Source organism: Neurospora tetraspora (genome assembly GCF_033439725.1).
Source record: "Neurospora tetraspora strain CBS 560.94 chromosome Unknown B0H65scaffold_1, whole genome shotgun sequence".
Taxonomy (NCBI): Eukaryota; Fungi; Ascomycota; class Sordariomycetes; order Sordariales; family Sordariaceae; genus Neurospora; species Neurospora tetraspora.
Genome location: NW_026944383.1, coordinates 4673712 through 4691686, shown reverse-complemented (window position 1 = coordinate 4691686; position 17975 = coordinate 4673712). Strand labels below are relative to the sequence as shown.

The 17975-nt window shown below is 53.3% G+C and overlaps 7 protein-coding genes across 7 annotated transcripts; 4 read left to right on the top strand and 3 right to left on the bottom strand.

Moving 5' to 3' along the window:
* The first annotated feature begins 312 nt into the window (after positions 1 to 312).
* B0H65DRAFT_43181 (nucleotide-diphospho-sugar transferase) lies at positions 313 to 1940 on the top strand. The gene is made up of 3 exons (XM_062824965.1): positions 313 to 484; positions 567 to 1662; positions 1735 to 1940. The coding sequence occupies exons 2-3, from the start codon at positions 591 to 593 to the stop codon at positions 1779 to 1781; spliced, it is 1119 nt and encodes a 372-aa protein (XP_062686691.1). The 5' UTR covers positions 313 to 484; positions 567 to 590; the 3' UTR covers positions 1782 to 1940.
* Positions 1941 to 3129: 1189 nt separating this feature from the next.
* Positions 3130 to 5559, top strand: B0H65DRAFT_43176 (uncharacterized protein). Its single transcript, XM_062824963.1, has 2 exons — positions 3130 to 3514; positions 3587 to 5559. The coding sequence occupies exons 1-2, from the start codon at positions 3341 to 3343 to the stop codon at positions 5474 to 5476; spliced, it is 2064 nt and encodes a 687-aa protein (XP_062686690.1). The 5' UTR covers positions 3130 to 3340; the 3' UTR covers positions 5477 to 5559.
* A 1785-nt stretch (positions 5560 to 7344) lies between these two features.
* Positions 7345 to 7706, top strand: B0H65DRAFT_544570 (uncharacterized protein; the record flags this gene model as incomplete). Its single annotated transcript, XM_062829302.1, has 2 exons — positions 7345 to 7506; positions 7623 to 7706. 2 exons carry the CDS (start codon positions 7345 to 7347, stop codon positions 7704 to 7706), a joined length of 246 nt encoding a protein of 81 aa, XP_062686689.1.
* A 467-nt stretch (positions 7707 to 8173) lies between these two features.
* B0H65DRAFT_451518 (uncharacterized protein) lies at positions 8174 to 9487 on the bottom strand. Its single transcript, XM_062826060.1, has one exon. It carries the CDS (start codon positions 9263 to 9265, stop codon positions 8477 to 8479), a length of 789 nt encoding a protein of 262 aa, XP_062686688.1. The 5' UTR covers positions 9266 to 9487; the 3' UTR covers positions 8174 to 8476.
* Positions 9488 to 10133: 646 nt separating this feature from the next.
* On the top strand, positions 10134 to 12020 carry B0H65DRAFT_43069 (uncharacterized protein). The gene is made up of 3 exons (XM_062824896.1): positions 10134 to 10428; positions 10514 to 11387; positions 11464 to 12020. The coding sequence occupies exons 1-3, from the start codon at positions 10240 to 10242 to the stop codon at positions 11931 to 11933; spliced, it is 1533 nt and encodes a 510-aa protein (XP_062686687.1). The 5' UTR covers positions 10134 to 10239; the 3' UTR covers positions 11934 to 12020.
* Positions 12021 to 12984: 964 nt separating this feature from the next.
* On the bottom strand, positions 12985 to 14617 carry B0H65DRAFT_417920 (EPT/RTPC-like protein; the record flags this gene model as incomplete). The annotated part of the gene is made up of 2 exons (XM_062824115.1): positions 12985 to 14219; positions 14347 to 14617. The coding sequence occupies 2 exons, from the start codon at positions 14615 to 14617 to the stop codon at positions 12985 to 12987; spliced, it is 1506 nt and encodes a 501-aa protein (XP_062686686.1).
* Positions 14618 to 15666: 1049 nt separating this feature from the next.
* On the bottom strand, positions 15667 to 16166 carry B0H65DRAFT_417614 (uncharacterized protein; the record flags this gene model as incomplete). The annotated part of the gene is made up of 2 exons (XM_062824099.1): positions 15667 to 15943; positions 16000 to 16166. 2 exons carry the CDS (start codon positions 16164 to 16166, stop codon positions 15667 to 15669), a joined length of 444 nt encoding a protein of 147 aa, XP_062686685.1.
* Between the last annotated feature and the right edge of the window lie 1809 nt (positions 16167 to 17975).

Genomic DNA, 17975 nt, shown 5'->3' with positions numbered 1-17975 from the left:
GCACGGACACCCCTGGGAGCACTCCCCACAGCCAAGACCCTAGCATCCGCTGGTAGGATCATCGGCCCCACGCATCTTGGGGGCATTTCGTCCAGCGGGCAGTGCTTCGCAACCATTTCAAGGAAATCGATCCTCTCGAGCTGTCGGCCAGGGCAACGCCCCTGTTACGCAAATCCGTTGCAAAAGGACTTTTTGTCCTGATCATCAATCAAAGAGTGTGCTCTTCCAGCTCGGTCCTTGTCACAGATTGATCTTGTCCCCATTCCTACGACACAACGCCATCAATTGCACCTGCCGCCTTGGACTCAAACCTCGAACTTCACACCACCAGCTCGGATCGGACTTCCGCTACGCGTCGATGCACGTCACCACACCTTAGGGGCAGCAGCTAAGCGTTTCCACAGCGTCCGGAGATCGGTCAAAAAGTTACGTCGGCCCAGTCGCTTGGGCAAGGTGCAAGAGGCGCTGTCAAGCACTGCAGTATGTAAGTACATAGCCAAATGCGTTTTCCCCTTTACCCCAATGCCAGTTACAGACGCTAATGACATTTTGTCTCTGCGCGACAGCCGCCTCGACCACACTTCTCGACCATGCTCACCTTCCGCCGCGCCCTGGTGGCGGCGGCCTTCTTCCTCACCATCTTCTACCTTATATCATCATCCTCGTCGAATCCTCCATCAATAACGACCCCTGCTGTCCCCAAAGCCGACGCCGATGTCGAGGCAGCCAAGCATGCATCGACCACTGCTGTAACCGACAAGAGCCCCTCGGGTGCCAACTCCGCCCAACAAAACCCCCAGGGCCAGCGGCCGATCCAAGACATGTCGAGAATGACACTATACGAGAAGCTCGCATATCAATTTCCCTACGATGTGGAATCCAAGTTCCCCGCATACATTTGGCAGACGTGGAAGTGGACGCCGGCGCACAGCGAGTTCAACTTCCGCGATCAAGAGGCTACATGGACACAGCAACACCCAGGGTTCATCCACGAAGTTATCACAGACAAGGTCGCCGTACATCTTATCCGCCTGCTCTACGCATCAGTTCCCGAGGTGGTGGAGGCCTACAATGCGCTTCCCTTGCCGGTGCTCAAGGCCGATTTCTTCCGCTATCTAATCTTGCTGGCGAGGGGCGGCATCTACTCGGACATCGACACGTATGCGATTCGGAGTGCCGTCGAGTGGATTCCCGATTCGGTCCCCAAGGACGCCATTGGCTTGGTGATTGGCATCGAGGCCGATCCAGATAGGCCGGATTGGAAGGAGTGGTACAGCCGGAGGATCCAGTTCTGCCAGTGGACAATCCAGAGCAAGCCTGGTCATCCTGTGCTGCGGGAGGTTGTTTCACGCATCACGAATGCGACGCTGGCGATGAAGAGAAACGGGACGCTGAGGGGCGTGCTTGATAAGAATGTCATCGAGTTCACCGGGCCTGCTCTCTGGACCGACGTCATCTTTGAGTATTTCAACGACAAGCGTTATTTCGACATGACACACTCGGCGGGATCGATTGACTGGAAGAACTTTACGGGTATGGAGGTCTCGAAGCGGGTAGGAGACGTTGTCGTTCTCCCCATCACGAGCTTTTCCCCTGGCGTGGGCCAAATGGGCGCCAAGGACTACGATGACCCCATGGCGTTTGTAAAGCATGATTTTGAGGGTAAGTCTTCCACGCAACAACGTCCCTCTTGACAGGCGGACATACAAGGCTAACGCAACTTGCAACTTACAGGCACATGGAAACCCGAGAGCGAGCGCCACATTGGCGAAAACAAATAAAAGCCACGGCAGTAAGGCTTCGCAGCAGAATTCAGCGGCCTTCACTTCTTCGTCTTCGTTTTTATGTCGGCGACCAAGCCCACTTCCCAGCCTCGACGCTCTACAACTTGTAATTTTTTACGCAACTATTTCATCAGCATGGTTACGGCGTTTGTGTGCGTCTATGCTACGCTTCAGCCAGGGAGAGTTCATTTCATATAAATATCGACCGTACAGACGGGGCAATATCGGGAAAGGGGATATAGAAAAGAGAGGGTGTATACAAAAGGCGGAGTGTGAAAGTATGGATGGAGATGGGAACTCGATTTCGAGACATCTTACGATGTTATGATAAGAAGAAGGAAAGCGAAAGAACGGGAGGCAGCATTGTACACATCTTTGTTATACCTGGCACAGTCTTGCCGGTAGTGAAAGAGAGAGGTCCTTGAAGAATAAATTAGGACGGCACAAGGTCCGAAATCGTCACCGAACCCGGAACTCTTTATCCTTCCCTTCCTGGATGTAGTGGGCCCCATCCCGGTCCCGCCGCCGGTGATGCCCGGCTCCGCTTCACCCCGCGCTGTGAGCTCCATCACGGTCCATCATGGTGGAGCTACCGCGGACCCTGATGACATCTTGAGCGGAATTCGCTTAGGGTCGGTTTTACACGTGAATTGTTGACATTCTCCGCAGCACGCCATGACGACGAGTTCCTGAACACCCAGTCAAAGATCTACAGCTCGACACAAGTTATGAAAGCAGACAGGATGTGCCGTGGTACTCCATCCGGCCTTGTCTGTCAGTGTCAAAGTGCAGTGTAACTGGTACGTTGCTTTCCCACAAACATCACCTTGTAACCACCACGTCAAGAAACGAAGCAGTGCAGCCCGAGATAGTCTCGTTGGAGAACATGAACTCAGGACGCATGTAGCACCTCGCCAGCAACGACATCAATTGCATTCAAGTTGACCAACCATTTCAGGGCCAGGGCCAGCGGGAGAAAACATTAGCAGATGCAGATGAACTGCCAAGCAATGCGGGGGAGGAATCTGGGGAAGCTCCCCATCCGAGCTACGTCCAATTGAATCGATGCAACTCCCCCAACTGCGTCCAGTGATGTGGTGACGATACCCCGAGGCATTGGCAATGATGGTCATCTCTCATTGACCTTACCCCGCACTGCCTCATCACTCTATCGTCCACCGCCAGTGCACTACCTACCCCGTGTTTTGGCGGCGGCGGCCTTTCCTTGTTCAGATAGCAAACCCAAGAGACCATACCGAAGATCGCCTGGTCAACAGTGTGCAACGGCGATGGGTCTCTGCTCCAAACTAGTTGGTCTCAGGTCGAGCTATGTCTTGGCCGGCTGGGAGTGCAAGATGGCTGGATTGTCTCTTCACTCGAGGCTTGCTTCCCCTTCCTTCTCTCTACGTTGATACTCTCTTGTTGTTTTACTCTGCTGGTTCTATGATGAGGTGACGAGAGCACGTTGAGCACTTCGAGTAATAGGGCACACGAGACAAGGAGGAGGATCTTCGGATATCATCACAGACGACTTCTCCCACACACACGCCCACACGATGCTCTGCCGACCTCGGCTGGCCAGCCTGTCCACCTCCACCGGCCTCTGCGATACGGCCTTCAGACGAAGCCTGTTCAAAGCATGGCGAAATCCACAGGCTTATAGACCAAGATGTCAGACGGCAAGGGCAATCAGCGGATTGACTAGGAGCATTGCCCAAGGCCCAACTGAGGTAGGCTACTGTTACACTATCATGATGTTGAAGAGAAGACTTGGCGATCCATTGCTAACAACCCCGTTATAGCCGCCATTGATCCAAGACACCATCCCTCAACACTTCGCTTCGGTCGTCTCCCAACATGGCGACCGTCCTGCGGTGATAGCGCGATCGCCAACGGCTATCGCTGATGCCTTCCCGAACCTCGCGCCCGGCCAGCTTCCCGAAGCTCTAGAGACGGCCTACACATACGAGGAGCTTGATCAGGTGTCCAACCGTCTTGCGCATTCTCTACGGTCTCTTGGGGTTAAAAAAGGCGATAGAGTGGCTGTTAGCTTGGGCAACTGCGCAGAAAACGCTGCCATCACCTACGCCGTCTTTAAGCTCGGTGCCATCCTTGTGCCCTTGAATCCTGGATTCAACGCCAAGCAGGTGTCTGCTGCCCTGAACCATCTCGACGTCGAGCTTCTGATCATTGGTGCTGTTACAGACCTGGCCTACAAACCATGCCGTGGACGGAGCAACCTCCCGCTCCTTCGGGACATTGTTCCCGATCTAGAGTCGGGCAAGATCGAAGCCCCCAACGTGCCATCACTACGAACAGTAGTTGTCCTCGACAACACGCCTTCTCACCCTACTGCGGACTTTCCACCGCTATCGTCATGCCGGTCACTAATCCCCTTTTCGATCCTTATGGATGGCTCCGGCGCACCGGTAACCCCTGACGCGCCACTCTGCCCTTCCGAAACCATCAACATCCAGTTCACCTCCGGCACGACCTCGCACCCAAAGGCCGCTATGCTCACTCACACCGGCATCCTCAACAACGGCGCGTTGATCGCCAATCGCATGGGCCTCGAGCCCACCGACAGCATGGTCGTGCCTCCTCCGCTCTTCCACTGCTTCGGGTGCATTCTAGGTTACATGGCCACTGCCACCACCGGCGCCGTCATCCTCTTCCCCAGCCCAGCCTTCGATCCACTAGCCTCGCTGCGCATGGCGGCCGACCACAAGGCCACCGGTCTCTACGGCGTTGCCACCATGTTTGTGGCCATGCTCGAGCTGATCGGGGCGCAATCACATCTTTCCAACCCGCTCATACCGCTCAAGGACATCGAGGACTTCCCTAATCACCTGCGCAAGGGCATTGCAGCCGGCAGCTCCGTGCCCGAGAGTCTGATGCGCAGACTCTACGCGAAGATCGGTCTGCGGGACTTGGTGATCTGCTACGGTATGACGGAGACTAGCCCCGTGAGCCTCATGACAGCGCCCTCAGACCCGTTCGTGAAGCGCACCACTTCCGTCGGCAAGGCGATGCCGCACACCAAAGTCAAGATCGTCGACCCACTCGACAGGACGCGAATCTTGCCCATTGGCGAGCGCGGCGAGCTCGCCTCCGCGGGGTACCTGGTCATGAAGGGCTACTGGGGCGACCCAGAGCGGACAGCGGAGGTGATGATCACCGAGCCTGACAACGACGGAAGCGGCTCGAGCACGACGTGGATGTACACGGGCGACGAGGCCAGCATGGACTCGGACGGCTACGTGGAGATCACGGGCCGCATCAAGGACCTGATCATCCGCGGCGGCGAGAACATCCACCCGCTCGAGATCGAGAACTGTCTGTTCCAGCAACCGCTGATTGCCGAGGCCAGCGTCGTCGGCGTGGCGGACGAGAAGCTAGGCGAGAGCGTGGGCGCCTTTATTATTGTGCACAAGGACGTCGAGCCCGTCGAGGGCGAAGGTGGGGAGGGGGATGTGCTTTCCCTAGAAAGCACGGCGAAGGGAAGAAGTGAGGGGAAGAAGACGCTGTCGAGACGCGAGGTTAGGGAGTGGGTTGCCGAGCATCTGTCGAAGCATTTGGTGCCTAAGCACGTGTTTTGGGTTGAGGAGTATCCGAAGACGGCGAGTGGGAAGATTCAGAAGTTTAAGCTGAGGGATCTGGCGAAGACATTGATTGCTGAGAACAAGGGCTGATGTTGGTGATGGGAGGAGTGGTTGTGGTGTTTTGGCGGCTGAGTGTCAAGGGAGCATTGTGGCGTTGGTCATTGGGTTTCTTGTGGTAGTTGACTGATGGTGGTAATGGCATGTGAAGAGAAGTGAAACGTTGTATGACGTGGCTTGAATTGAATCTAATCGAGTATGCAGAGCGAATTTTGTTTCTTTGTGTATAGAACTTTCGGTGGGAGTATAGTCTCGGTGAAAGCCTCGCGTCGATATAACGAGCATAGCACGTTGCCCTTGACCATCCATGGACTTACTTCACGAGATGCAGAAAACCTCGTGTTGTTACCGAAGCGTCCTCTTCTGGGACCAGATTCACCACCTGCTCACAACGCCCAACCCAAGTTGGAAGCAACACGATCACTGACTGCCAGGTGGTGGTGTGCCGCGATTATCGTATTCAAATGTTACTTGGAGGAGGGACGGCTCTCGGTAAGGAAGTTCGGTAGTCGGTAGCCACTCGCGTATTTTTAGGTAATCAATCGCTCCTTCCTTCCCCAAGAACCAACCCGAGATCTGATGGTTGTTACTCCATGGGCTGTTGGAATGCGTGGCTGCGGCTGAACCGGAGTATGTAAGTAAGCTGGCTTGGAGGCTTTTGCGGGGAAGTTGGTGTGGTGTGGGAAAGAAACAAAGATTATGTTCTCGTTCGGAGATATTCCCAATAAGGTATGACAAGGGAGCAGGACTCAACCGGTCAGCATACCACGCCACATAGGTAAGGTAGATTCCGAATGATGACCACCAGCCTTACGTTAACGGCAATGGCGGCAACAATTGTAGTGTACCCCGGATTTGGAAACAAGATGAGGCAGGTTTATGTCTTGCTTAATCGTTGGAGGGTTGACTGGATGGATAAGGTGACTTGAGAAAGATTGAGGTAACCGTTGAATTGAGGATGTGTAAGTATACAGGCCAAATCGGAGTGTGAGTGCGTTTTGATTGTTCTGAAGGCCATCTTTTACTGTGTATACGAACACTGATGGGTAAGGTATCCCGTCACTTTCGTTTTTGCGTATCATTCCAGTCCCATCTTACCTAGGTATGAGCAGAAATAATATGTCTTACTGACGTCTTCTGCATCTTCGTAGTTGTCCTGATATAGACTTCAGGAACTATTCCCGTAGTAGCGAAGTTGCTGTGCTCCTTCCTACGCCAGTGTACGTAAGAATATTTACTGCGCCGAGCCTCGTACTGTCGTAACACGAGGCAGTGGGATAAAAGAAAGAAAGAGAGGAGAGGCAGCAGAGGACATATTCTTCGATTGGTGTTATCCTCCAAGCCACTTACTTTGGGTTCTAAGAATCGACAATTCTGACGCAAGATTCTGATCATGTTGTCTTTTTATGGAGGGTTGTTCGTCCGTCCCTCACCGCCACGCCACCTCCTCAGGATGAGTATACGGGGAGAGATGGAAATAGACTCGCATTCTTGTGAAGGAGGGCCGGAAAGAGACTGGAGTGAGGGTGTCAGTGGGAGCGGGAGCGGGACGTCGTCGGGAGTCGGGAATTCGTGTCGTGTCGAGGATGAATGGATACGTAGAGGCAGAGTTAGGTTGTAGCCGCGTGTTTGTCGTTACGTCCTCGCTTTTGCTTCGTAATCTTCGTAACTTCGTTCAACACGAGAACCGAGCCTCAAGGGTGAAAAGTTCGGAATTTTCTCACCATACACTCAACGTATGACCGAGGAGTATTTAAAGTCTTCGTCTGCCTCTTCCCCTCCTACTATTTCCCCATCATCACCAACAACAATCATCCACTTAATTCATCAAACCAACCCAGACAAACAGTCTCCAACAAGCAACAGCTTAACTCTTCAACCAGACAACACCTCAAAACAAAATGAAGTTCATCACCGCTATCCTCACCCTCGCCGCCGTGGCCGTCGCCACTCCCACCGGCACCAACCCCGCTCAGTGCACGCCGGCCACCTACTCGTGCGCCAAGAACCCCAGCACCCACGCTGAGGGATGGCAGGTTTGCGATGTCAACAGCAAGTGGGTGGTAAGTTAACCCTTCTCTTCTCTTCTAGTCTCCTTCAAGAACTTTTTTTTTTTTTTTTTTTTTTGGGTTTCCGAAACAGGAACAAAAACTGACATGGTGTTGTTGGACACTTATAGTACGCCGGTGACTGCCCCCCGAAGACTGTCTGCCAGTTCTTGGAGGCCAACGGAAGCCCTTATTGCATTCCTGCCAAGTGGTAAAGCGGTCGCGGACACATGGAAGTTGAGACTTGAGGGAAAGGGTCGAGATGAGAGGACTACGACGGACGGACGGACGCAGTTGGGTTCGGGTTCGGGTTCGGGTTTCAGTTTTCACGACACTCCTTTGATCTGAGTTGGACTTGGGCAAGTTATTGATGCGCATCAGGGGTTGGGATTTGGGGGACTTGTAAATACTTGGTTCATCCACTCCTTTTGACTGTTTATAATATTATCGTTCCCTCATTCTGGATGGATTACTGCTTCAAATCCATTTGTTCCGAGAACATATGAGTCATTGGTGTTGACGGTTGTGGTAGACGAGGTGATGATGAATAAAATGGATAAAAAAAGAAAACAAGATTCACAGTAGCAGGGCACTACTCTCCTCGGGAGCGAACACGGAGGACGTTGGCGACACACAAAATCCCAGCTTTGCTCGAAAGAAATCGTGACGTGCAACCGAGTCGAACGCGGGACCTCTTCGTGGACCGGGGGAGTGCGGCACACTGAAGAGACCCTCAATGGGACCAGTTGAGCTACCTGGTCCCGAGGAGATCCTGCCAACTCTGCCTGGATTGGCCGCTTATCAAGGGCACGCAGGTGATCCAGGTTTCGTCCGATGATGTTTGGACTCAGTGAAGGAAGGCACGGGGGTGGACTGTGTAACTTCTGGGTATTTAAGACCTTTTTCAATGTGGCCTTGAACTATGGCACTTAATTCCTTCTACCATCTCTTGTGAACTTTCCTCCAACAACCTCCATACATGTTTTTACGCCACAGGCCAATTCTTGTTGAAAACGACACAAGAACCATTCGACACGGGCGCAATATCGCTCTGCGACAGGAACAGGCAGTATTTGGCAATGGACTCCAGAGGGGTATCGTTCTTGCCCGGCTCAAAGGGCGACTGGTTGGCCATGACCTTCTGATACATCTCCATGTGCATGCCCTTGGCAAAGGAATCAACAATGTTGGTGCCGGCCAGGCCGCCCAGCAGCAGAGCCATGCAATAGATGCCCTTGTCGGCGTAGAAGCCGGCCGTGTTCTTGGTCAGCGCCATGACGCCGGCCTTGGACACGGTGTAGGCGGCACCGGACTGGAAGCCCATGTAGCTGGCGTTGGAGCCGATGTTAATGATGACGCCGCCCGCCTGTTCCTGCTTCTCGAACTGCTTCACGGCGGCCTTGGTGGTGAGGAAAGGACCGGTAAGGTTGATGGCCATGACGCGGTCCCAGAGCTCCTTGGAGCAGTCGCCAGCCGGGGAGAAGTCATCCATGATGGCGGCGTTGTTGACGAGAACGTCGAGACGGCCGAACTTGGCGACGGAAGCGTCGATGAGCTCCTGGACTGCAGCCTCGTTGGACACGTCGGTTTGCTTGGTGAAAAAGCGGTCGGCATAGGTCTTGGTCCACTCCTCCGCGACAGCGGAAATACGTTGCTGGTTGACGTCGCAGATGACAACGTTGGCACCAGCAGTGAGGAAGGTCTCAGCAATCACCTTGCCGAGACCACCGGCGGCGCCGGTAACGAGAACAGTCTTGCCCTGAGCGGATGCCATCTTGATTTGGAGTGATAAGAACTAGGAACTATGAAGAAAGTAAGTCTTGGTGAGTGAAAGAGACAGTCTGGGTAGCTACTAACCTGTGATGTATAAAGGCGGTGGTGGCTATACGGAAGGTGTTAATAATACAAAAGACAAGCAAACTAGAAGAGGGCATCAACGCATCCTTATACTAGAGGCTGAGGTGGCAACACACCTCACCGATACCGTGGTAAGCCCGCCAGGTTTCCCAATTGCGGATGGTGGATCTTGACTCTTGAGTGATAAACGAATACGCTCCGGGTTACATGATGATGCTGTAGCTGCTAGCTCTTGAGCTTAAGAGCAGAGCTGTTTCATGGTGGCTCACTGAACCCCAATATGAATCGTTGACCTGGTCGTCCCTTTCTTCAAAATGTTACTCTCTCCGCTTCGGCGGCCGTCCTTGTGTCAGATGGAGGTGAGGAGGTGAGTCTGGACCGTAGCACAACAGATGATGATCGGTTTATTTGGAGTTACCACAGACCGGCTTCTCCTGGTGTTGTCAACTTCATCACGGCCACCGGATGAAACCGAAACCGAGCTTCAAATGTGTAAGTGATAAGGGGTTCTTATCCGTATTCGCATTCGGGAATGGTGGAGAGGCCGGAAGTTCCAATGTTGTTGTCCACGGATGTCTCCACGATGTTCGGAGTGGGGTTGTAGATGCCAAGACATACAATTGGGAACCTCGATGGCCTCGGTCGGCCGACCCCTGACTATCCGCGGCAGGCAGACGGGATTCTCCGCTTTTTCTGGCGCTTGGCGCTTGGCGTTACAGAATTGGGATGACGTCGTCCGAATCTGGGGCTCCAAATTTTCTGGGGAAATATGTCGCGATAAGGTACTGATAACGAGACGGCCTTCTGTCATCCAAAAACACTTGAGCTGTTGATCGGGTCACGATATACCGATAATCCGAGTCTCGACCGATGAGACACCCATAACACGTCATGTCGTCCTTCCTGTCCAACTCAACAAATCAATCGAAGCTCCAGCTTGCGACAGTTGCCCTCGCCTCTGCGGCTGTCACTGCTGGCGCAATCTACGGCTACCAGCAATCCCGCCATGGCGAGCGCCTCAATCGCCTAAAGAAGTCTATTCCCAGCTCAGCTGGCGAAGCTGAGCCCGAATTGCAGAAGGCAAGCGACATTCCCCATCTTTCAGAATATTTACCTAGCCATTAGAACGCATAGTCTAACGGCACAACTGCTTGACATCTTCCAGGTAACCCGCCAAGGCCCCGTCCCCAAGCTCGACAAAGAAGATGAACACAACCAAGCGCTCGCCCACCGGGCCCAGAACGGCGACTTCGACGACGAACTGATTCTCGAGCAACTAGCCCGCAACCGCGTCTTCCTCGGCGACGAAGGGCTCGCCAAGCTGCGCAACTCCTTCGTCGTCATCGTCGGCTGCGGCGGTGTCGGCTCGCACGCCGCCACCACGCTCGCCCGCTCCGGCGTCTCCAAGCTGCGCCTGATCGACTTCGACCAGGTGACGCTCAGCTCGCTCAACCGGCACGCCGTCGCCACGCTCGCCGACGTTGGCATGCCCAAGGTGCAATGCCTGCAGCGCCGGCTGATCGCCATCACACCATGGGTGCGGTTCGACCTGCGCCTGCAAAAGTTTGACGGCTCGGTCGCTCCCGAACTGCTCGGTGCGTGGGAGAAGGACGGGCAGAAGCCTGACTTCGTCATCGATGCCATTGACAACATCGACTCCAAGGTTGAGCTGCTCAAGTACTGCTATGACAACAACCTCCCCGTTATTTCGTCCATGGGCGCCGGCACCAAGAGCGACCCCACGAGGATCATGGTCGGTGACATCGGAACCAGCACGGACGACGGGCTTTCGCGCGCTACCAGGCGTCGCCTGAAGCTCCTCGGTGTCACCAGCGGTATTCCCGTGGTGTACTCTACCGAGAAGATGGGCGAGGGCAAGGCGGCGCTTCTGCCGCTGCCCGAGGATGAGTTCAAGAAGGGCGATGTGGGTGATTTGGCGGCGCTGCCAGATTTCCGCGTGCGTATTCTGCCTGTGTTGGGAACCATGCCGGCTGTTTTTGGATATACCGTTGCGAACCACGTTATTCTCAAGATCTCTGGTAAGTCGACTGAGACTGTCATTCCTCCCGCCCTCCTTGACGAATTTCCTGTAACTTACCAACTTTCCCATCTCAGGTTATCCCCTCGACTACATCCCCCAAAAGGGCCGCGACAAGATGTACGACAGCATCCAGGCCTTCGTCCAAGCCAGCGAAGAAAAGATCATCCGCGCCGTGACCGGCGGCCCCCGCGAGCTCTGCATCGGGCTCAAGGTGCCCATCCAGCCCGGCGAGGTCTCGTTCCTCGTCGAAGACATCTACAAGGCCAAGAGCGCCGTCACCGGCATCCCCACGAAGCTCGTTCTGATCAGGTGGCAGAAGCCTACCCGGGACATCCTCATCAGGATAGGTGAGGGTGCGGACGAGCAAAAGTCGTCGGATCTGAAGTTGTCGGAGCTCGTCTGCATGACCAAGGAGGAGGCGACGAGACACCAGAAGGAGGTGTTGCTGGGCGAGAAGACACTCGAGGAGCTCTACGATGCTGAAGTTATTGAGAGAGTGGCGAAGAGACAGGAGGAGATCAAGCTGTATGAGAAGTACAGGTGAATGAATCTCTTAGGTCTCGGAAAAGATGGTCTGATGAAGGTCATATGGTCGGTTTCTTGATCATTTTAGTTGCCGGCGTCCAAAAGTCACATCACAAAGATCAACAATGGTTTGACAATAAAAGGCGGCTTGGAGTCAAAGATATTTTGATAGAGGTCGTTTAAGCACGATACCATGTGCGTGCTGCCGCACTTGATTGGCAGTTGGACCATGATCCTATCTGAGACTATCCTTTCATGCTGTCGAATGAGGTATCTGCCAATTAGAGCAAAGAAACTACTTGGACAAGAGTTTGTTCAAAGAACGAAGATGACTGGGGGAAAAATTAGTCGCTCCTGAAGGCAGCGCCTTGCGGTTTGCCGACGTCGAGATGCCTATTCTGGATATGGTGCTTGTGCTGTCGTTGCTAGCCGACTGCATAAAAGGCAACGATGTACTACCTCCTGACGACGAAGGCTCCGCTGAGAAGATAATGTACTTGAACACAGTACTTCAACAGCCAATCCTTGAGGAAGCAGAGCTTCCATGATCTTCTTCCTTGAAGATAACCATTGAGATAGTGGTGCAGATTCCTTCTTAAGCAACTGCCTTAATAGGAAGAAAAACTCCTAAGAGAACTTCTTTGAGGAGAGTACTTGAACAAGACTGTAAACCTTTGAAGCAAGATTGGTGATAGAAGTGCACTTTCACTTCTTAAAAGCAAGAAAAGCAGCGAGATACCTCAAAGACAAACGAGAAAAAGAAAGAAAACAAACATTAAGAATGCACTACATGTGCCTAAGCCCTAAACGGCATTTCAGAGTCGAGTGCCCCAGAATATCTCAGCAAGCAAGTTGGATTCCGCTACTTGGCTTATTGTCTGGTTGCCAGACTGTCATGACCCATCGAGTGGAAACGCCCTCTGCCTTCTGAATAGCAGTGCCTGTCGGTATGCTGTGTGTCGCGGTCATCGTGCCGGATTTGCCAGATCCTGACAGAAAGTGATGTAGTGTCCGACCGTTCAGGCCACGATACTTCAGCCCAAACGAAGTGAATGAGTAGGCCCCCAGATTTACGGTTTCTCGACGGCGAAGCCGGCGCCCTCGCAGACCTTGCCCTTGTTGTAGAACTTGACGTTGGGCAAAAGCTCGCTGACCATCCAGCGTGCGGTCTTCGCGTGGAGAGAGCCCTCGCCAAACGGCTCGGTGGTCTTATCCTTCCGCAGCCCTTGAGTGGCATTCTCGTCGGTGAGGTCCAGCGCCGCCATGGCCTCCTCCATGCCCGGTCCCGAGACATTATCGTCGGCCGGGTCGCTGTTGCCACGAGGGAAAGCCGAAAGCCCGCTCGCAAGTGCCTGGAAGGCGACCAGCTGGTCCTGGAGGAACTCGTCTACCACGCCACCGGTAGAAACTTCGTCGTACAACGCTCTCGCAACCTTGGTTGCCACGCTCTCGCTCATGGATGCCACCCCGCCGGTTCCTGCGTGTGATGACGAGCCATTGTCGCCCTTGTTCTTGCCTTTCTTCGAGTTGGCTGCTTTCGGCATCGAAGTAAGGATGTCCCTACCCCACCTCAAAACGGCGCCGGAGCCGGCTCCTCCTTCGTCATCGGATGGCCATGAGCGCGCAACGAGGAGCACGTAGATGCGCGAGTTGGCTCCGCTGTCCTCCAGCAGCTTGAAGATGACTTCCACGTCTGGGAAAAGGTCCCCTAGGTTTTGGACTAGTGCCTGGGAGAGAGACTCGTGCATGTCTGTCGGTGCAACGATGGAGACGTCGATAGCTTCAAGGTCGAAATCCTCGCCTTGTCTGTTTCTGCCCTTCATGGTGCAGGCTGTCGGGTTTCTGAGGCGGAGTGAATCGCCGACTCGAATGGGGTGAACACGTAGGGCCACGGTGCCGCGCTGCATCTTTCCGAGATTCCAGCCGCGTGTCTTAAGCTTACGTTCCACGACGATGCCGAAGGCTTGCTCGAGGGACGGTAGGAGGACTTGGTCCAGGTATTCGTAAGAAAGGGAAAAGGAGATGTTGGTGCCGCCGGAAATTTCCACATCGATGTGCTCAGGGTGGTCTTGCCTCTTGTTCGTATTTCCGCCGGCAAAGAGGAGGAAGGGAAAGATTGCTTGGAAGATAAGCAACGTGCTTGCCGCGGCAGAATCGGCATCGATCTTGACGGTGCGGTCATGGATACCGGTGAAGAGCTTGGAAGTTGCGGGGCTTTCCCGCGGCTTGAACTCGAGGGTAGTGCTACCGACCGAAAGGCCATTAACTTCGGCATCGGTTACGCGAGCGAGCCATTCGATGGAAGCTACGTGTTGAGCTTTGAGTCCTATTATCTTTGTCAGTGATTGTCCGAGGAAGTCATTCTGAACCGCATGTCACAAAGAAAAGGAGCGGGGAAAGAGCGAGAGAAAAAGGGAAAAAAAGATACGAACCTCCGCCGCGTGGCCCTTCGCGGTTTCCCCTCACGTTAGTGATGCGAATAGGCTGGGTGATAACGGAAGCGATCGCGCATGCTATGCGGACCAGCTGTCCACCTCCCTCGCCTGTTCTGCCATCAATCTCGAGGATCGGTCGTGCCGCCTTCGACTTCTTCATGGCTGCCTTTCGTTGGTGGGGTAACATGTGCTCTGGATCATCTGCACTTGAACGCAAGATGATATTTGCCGTCCCAGAACAAGTGGGATTGCTAGAGGGTTGCGCCATCATGTATGGTCGCTGTTGCAGGTGGAATGGATCCTGCTTGAGTTCGCAGTAGATGTGAGGTCTGACTGAGGGGGATTATCCTTCAGCTGGTGCTAGATCTGGTTAGAGAAGGAAAAAGGAGTCCAGTGAAGTGGTTAGAGGTGGCTTGTTTTCGCAGAGTTCAGATTTTACGCGGTGCGAAAGACGGTGTTGTGAGCTTTCGTGGTGGGAGAGAAGAAATTACCCGCACGCGTGTTGGTTTATTTGTAGGTGGAAAAATACGAGGATGTATGTTGCATCCGACGAAGGCTTTCAACGCTTGCGCAACCGGGAAATTGGTACCAACTGGTGAAGGAGGAGGAAAATTTGACTCGGGTTGTGAAGTGAAGGTGATGACGGAAAGGTTTTCGGCGAGGTGAGTCAACTTAAGGTTTGAATGGGTGTTGTGCGATGACGGTGGTACGGGTTCGGGGTTAATTGTTTTTTGTAAGGTTCCAGCGACGGTTGTGTGGCGCGGTACCAAACAAAGGCAAGGTGATGAGGTAAGGGAGGGGGCGGAAAAAGCCTTGGGTCATGCGGCCTTGGCTTTTATCGATGCTCCTTCTTCCACAGTCTGATACTCGACCTCGAAATCGGTTGCCACGGAAGCGGGATGGTACAAACAACCGATGACCAAATGCAGGTGGCCGATTGAAGCGATGGCCTCGAGCAGACTGGCAACGACGCACACTGATACTTGGTGTACACAGCTAAATCTATTGCTCATTGGATGATCACAGCAGGTCAATAGGAAAGCGCGCGATACGGTAAGAATACTGTTCTATCCAACAATGATTTGATGCCTTTGATCTACCGTATGGGGGTGCTGACCGGACCTCTAGTTGGTTTCTTCCGGGGATGATGAGTGCCTAAGTTCTATAGTCCCATCCTCCTACATGCCTCTTTCCAAAATCATACGCATTCTACAAGTATATGTCTACCTTTCCTGGACCAACCTGTGTATGTGGCCATCTCGTGTGTGAAGGGCAAAACATGATCCTTTCCCGTGAGCCGGCGAGCAAGTCGAGAGACTAATCGATCAGTTCCTCCGTCGCCTCGATAATTATGGCAGGGTATCGGTCGACGAGACCTTCAAGAGGCATCATCATGGTAACCAGGCGTGCCGCCATCTCCGCCTGTCTGTCTTCGATGACATTGGAGTTGTTGTGCTTGGCTTCGAACAGGCGGGAGTGGTCGGCCTGACACTCGGTAACGTAAGAGGTGGTCCGCGAGTCTTCAGTTATAGACTCCGACACGTTCTGTGCCGGACTGTCGGCTGATGAGACTCTAGGCGAGGCGGCACCCTCGCTATCAAGTCGTATTAGGACTGATACATGTGATCACCCATGGAGAATTCAACTGACCTTATGGATCCATTGTGAACGATCATAGAGACCTTAGACGTCTCGGATGACCCGTCATGTTCTGCATTATCCGGCGGGGAATGCGTTGCCTCTTCCTTCGGGAGCGATGTATCTTCAGATGGACCACATGAAGTATGACCATCCACGGCTTGAGCGTCGATGAACATCGTGCTGGCGTAAATCGAGTCGATGTAGAGATATTGGAAATGTTTGTTTGTAGCAGGAGCGCCCCGAGTTCATAGGCAACTGGGATGCCAGGAACGAGTTGCGTAAAGGGCAAGGGATTTTCCAACACGCGTGCGACTATGAGCTCAAGGCAGCAAAAGGTTGGGCGAAGTAGGTGGATTGATGGGTTCTGCTATGTTGAGGAGTGAAGAACAGCAGGATGTGGTCAAGGTTGGCTCAAATGCGCGTTGCAGTGTGCAACTCCTTAGTGTCCCACTCACCTGGGTCTCTATGGTATTTATAAACCGGCGGGACTGTTGACCGACGGCTACGTGGACCTCGGGCAGGGCCCGTGTATTGTCTCGACGATGGTAGGCCTTGGGCAGTTCTTGTTCAACTGGCCAGTCACAATTCCATTTGGATCGGAAGCATTGACCCATAAAACTAGGCAATCCCTCGATCGTTAATCGTCTGGGTCGATATCGTTCCGGCTTTGGCCAGAACACGGTTCTGGAACTTTGATAGGGCTGGCCGGGTGGGATACCCAGACGAGCCAGAGTGGTTGGGGTTCAAGTTAGATTCGTTGGGAATTCCCGTCACGGCCACGACACTCCCCTGATAAAAAGCGATTTCGGAGACCCTAGCCTTAACCGTGATCACAGGTGCTCATCTTGCTACCAATACACAGGTTGGGGATGTTGTGCCTTGGCAAGGCAACTGCCGAGGCAGTCGCTCGCGTTATCAACTTGACGAATACAGACGGGAGAGGACAAAGTCAACAAGTCCCTTTGTAATATTGGCTCCCCGATCCCACAAGTGCCATGCATTTGCAAGGGAATCTGTGGGTGTCGGATCTCATCGTCAACAATGCCACTTGAGATGGCGATATGCCAAACGGCTGAAGTTTGCCAGACGACAGGCAACCAGCCTATTGCAGTTATATCGATAACCAGACACATTCCGATATCATCTCTGTTCACCGCTATTCTGAAACTCGCAAAGGTTGCCTGATCTAGATGGGGAGTCAAGCCTAGATTACCTTCTGGCTTTCATCGGCATCTCTTGTTGGGCTTTCCAGTGAACGACGGGCTAAAACGGGCTTGGTGGCTGCAGGAACGGCACCATCAGAACGCCGTGACAAGATGTACAGAGCTGTAAAGCGGGGGGCCGCCACAGTGACCCTTTGGCATTTCATGGCATCATATTCGAGTATCAAGAGGTTCCAGTTGATTTGCCTTCACTTTGTTTCCCTTGATATTGCAGTTTGCTCGTTAACCCCCTTCCTCGTGAAACCCCAGAAACGCGCTGAGAGCATGATCCCGTGCTGACAGGTACGATAAACCTTAACTTGTTTGTTGAGTCTTGATAGAGCCTTGAGACAGCCTTATCGCGACATGATAGCCCATGCCGATTTGTTGGGTTGATGGGCGTGACGATTGAAAGCTGTCAGGATTCAGGGGATACTAGCCATCACTCGAAGGCTACACATTCACGACTCACTGTCAGCTTACGAAACGATAGTGTCTTGTTTGCTCATATTACACAGCATCGAGCTATTGAACTTTTTGGGATCCTCCAGTCGGAGATACTGATGGTTACCGGAGTGTACCCAAGGCGATCCGATGCTTTTGGTCCGAAACGCAACATGACCTCTCACTTGGCGGATATCGGATATCGTAGTACCATAGCATGGCCCTCAAAACGATCTAGAGAGATGGATGAATACGAAACGACGGAGGCAAAGCTCCTACAATCCTGGGCTGCGGAGGATTAGATGGCGATGAATATGTTAACGTGGCAAGCAGAGTAAG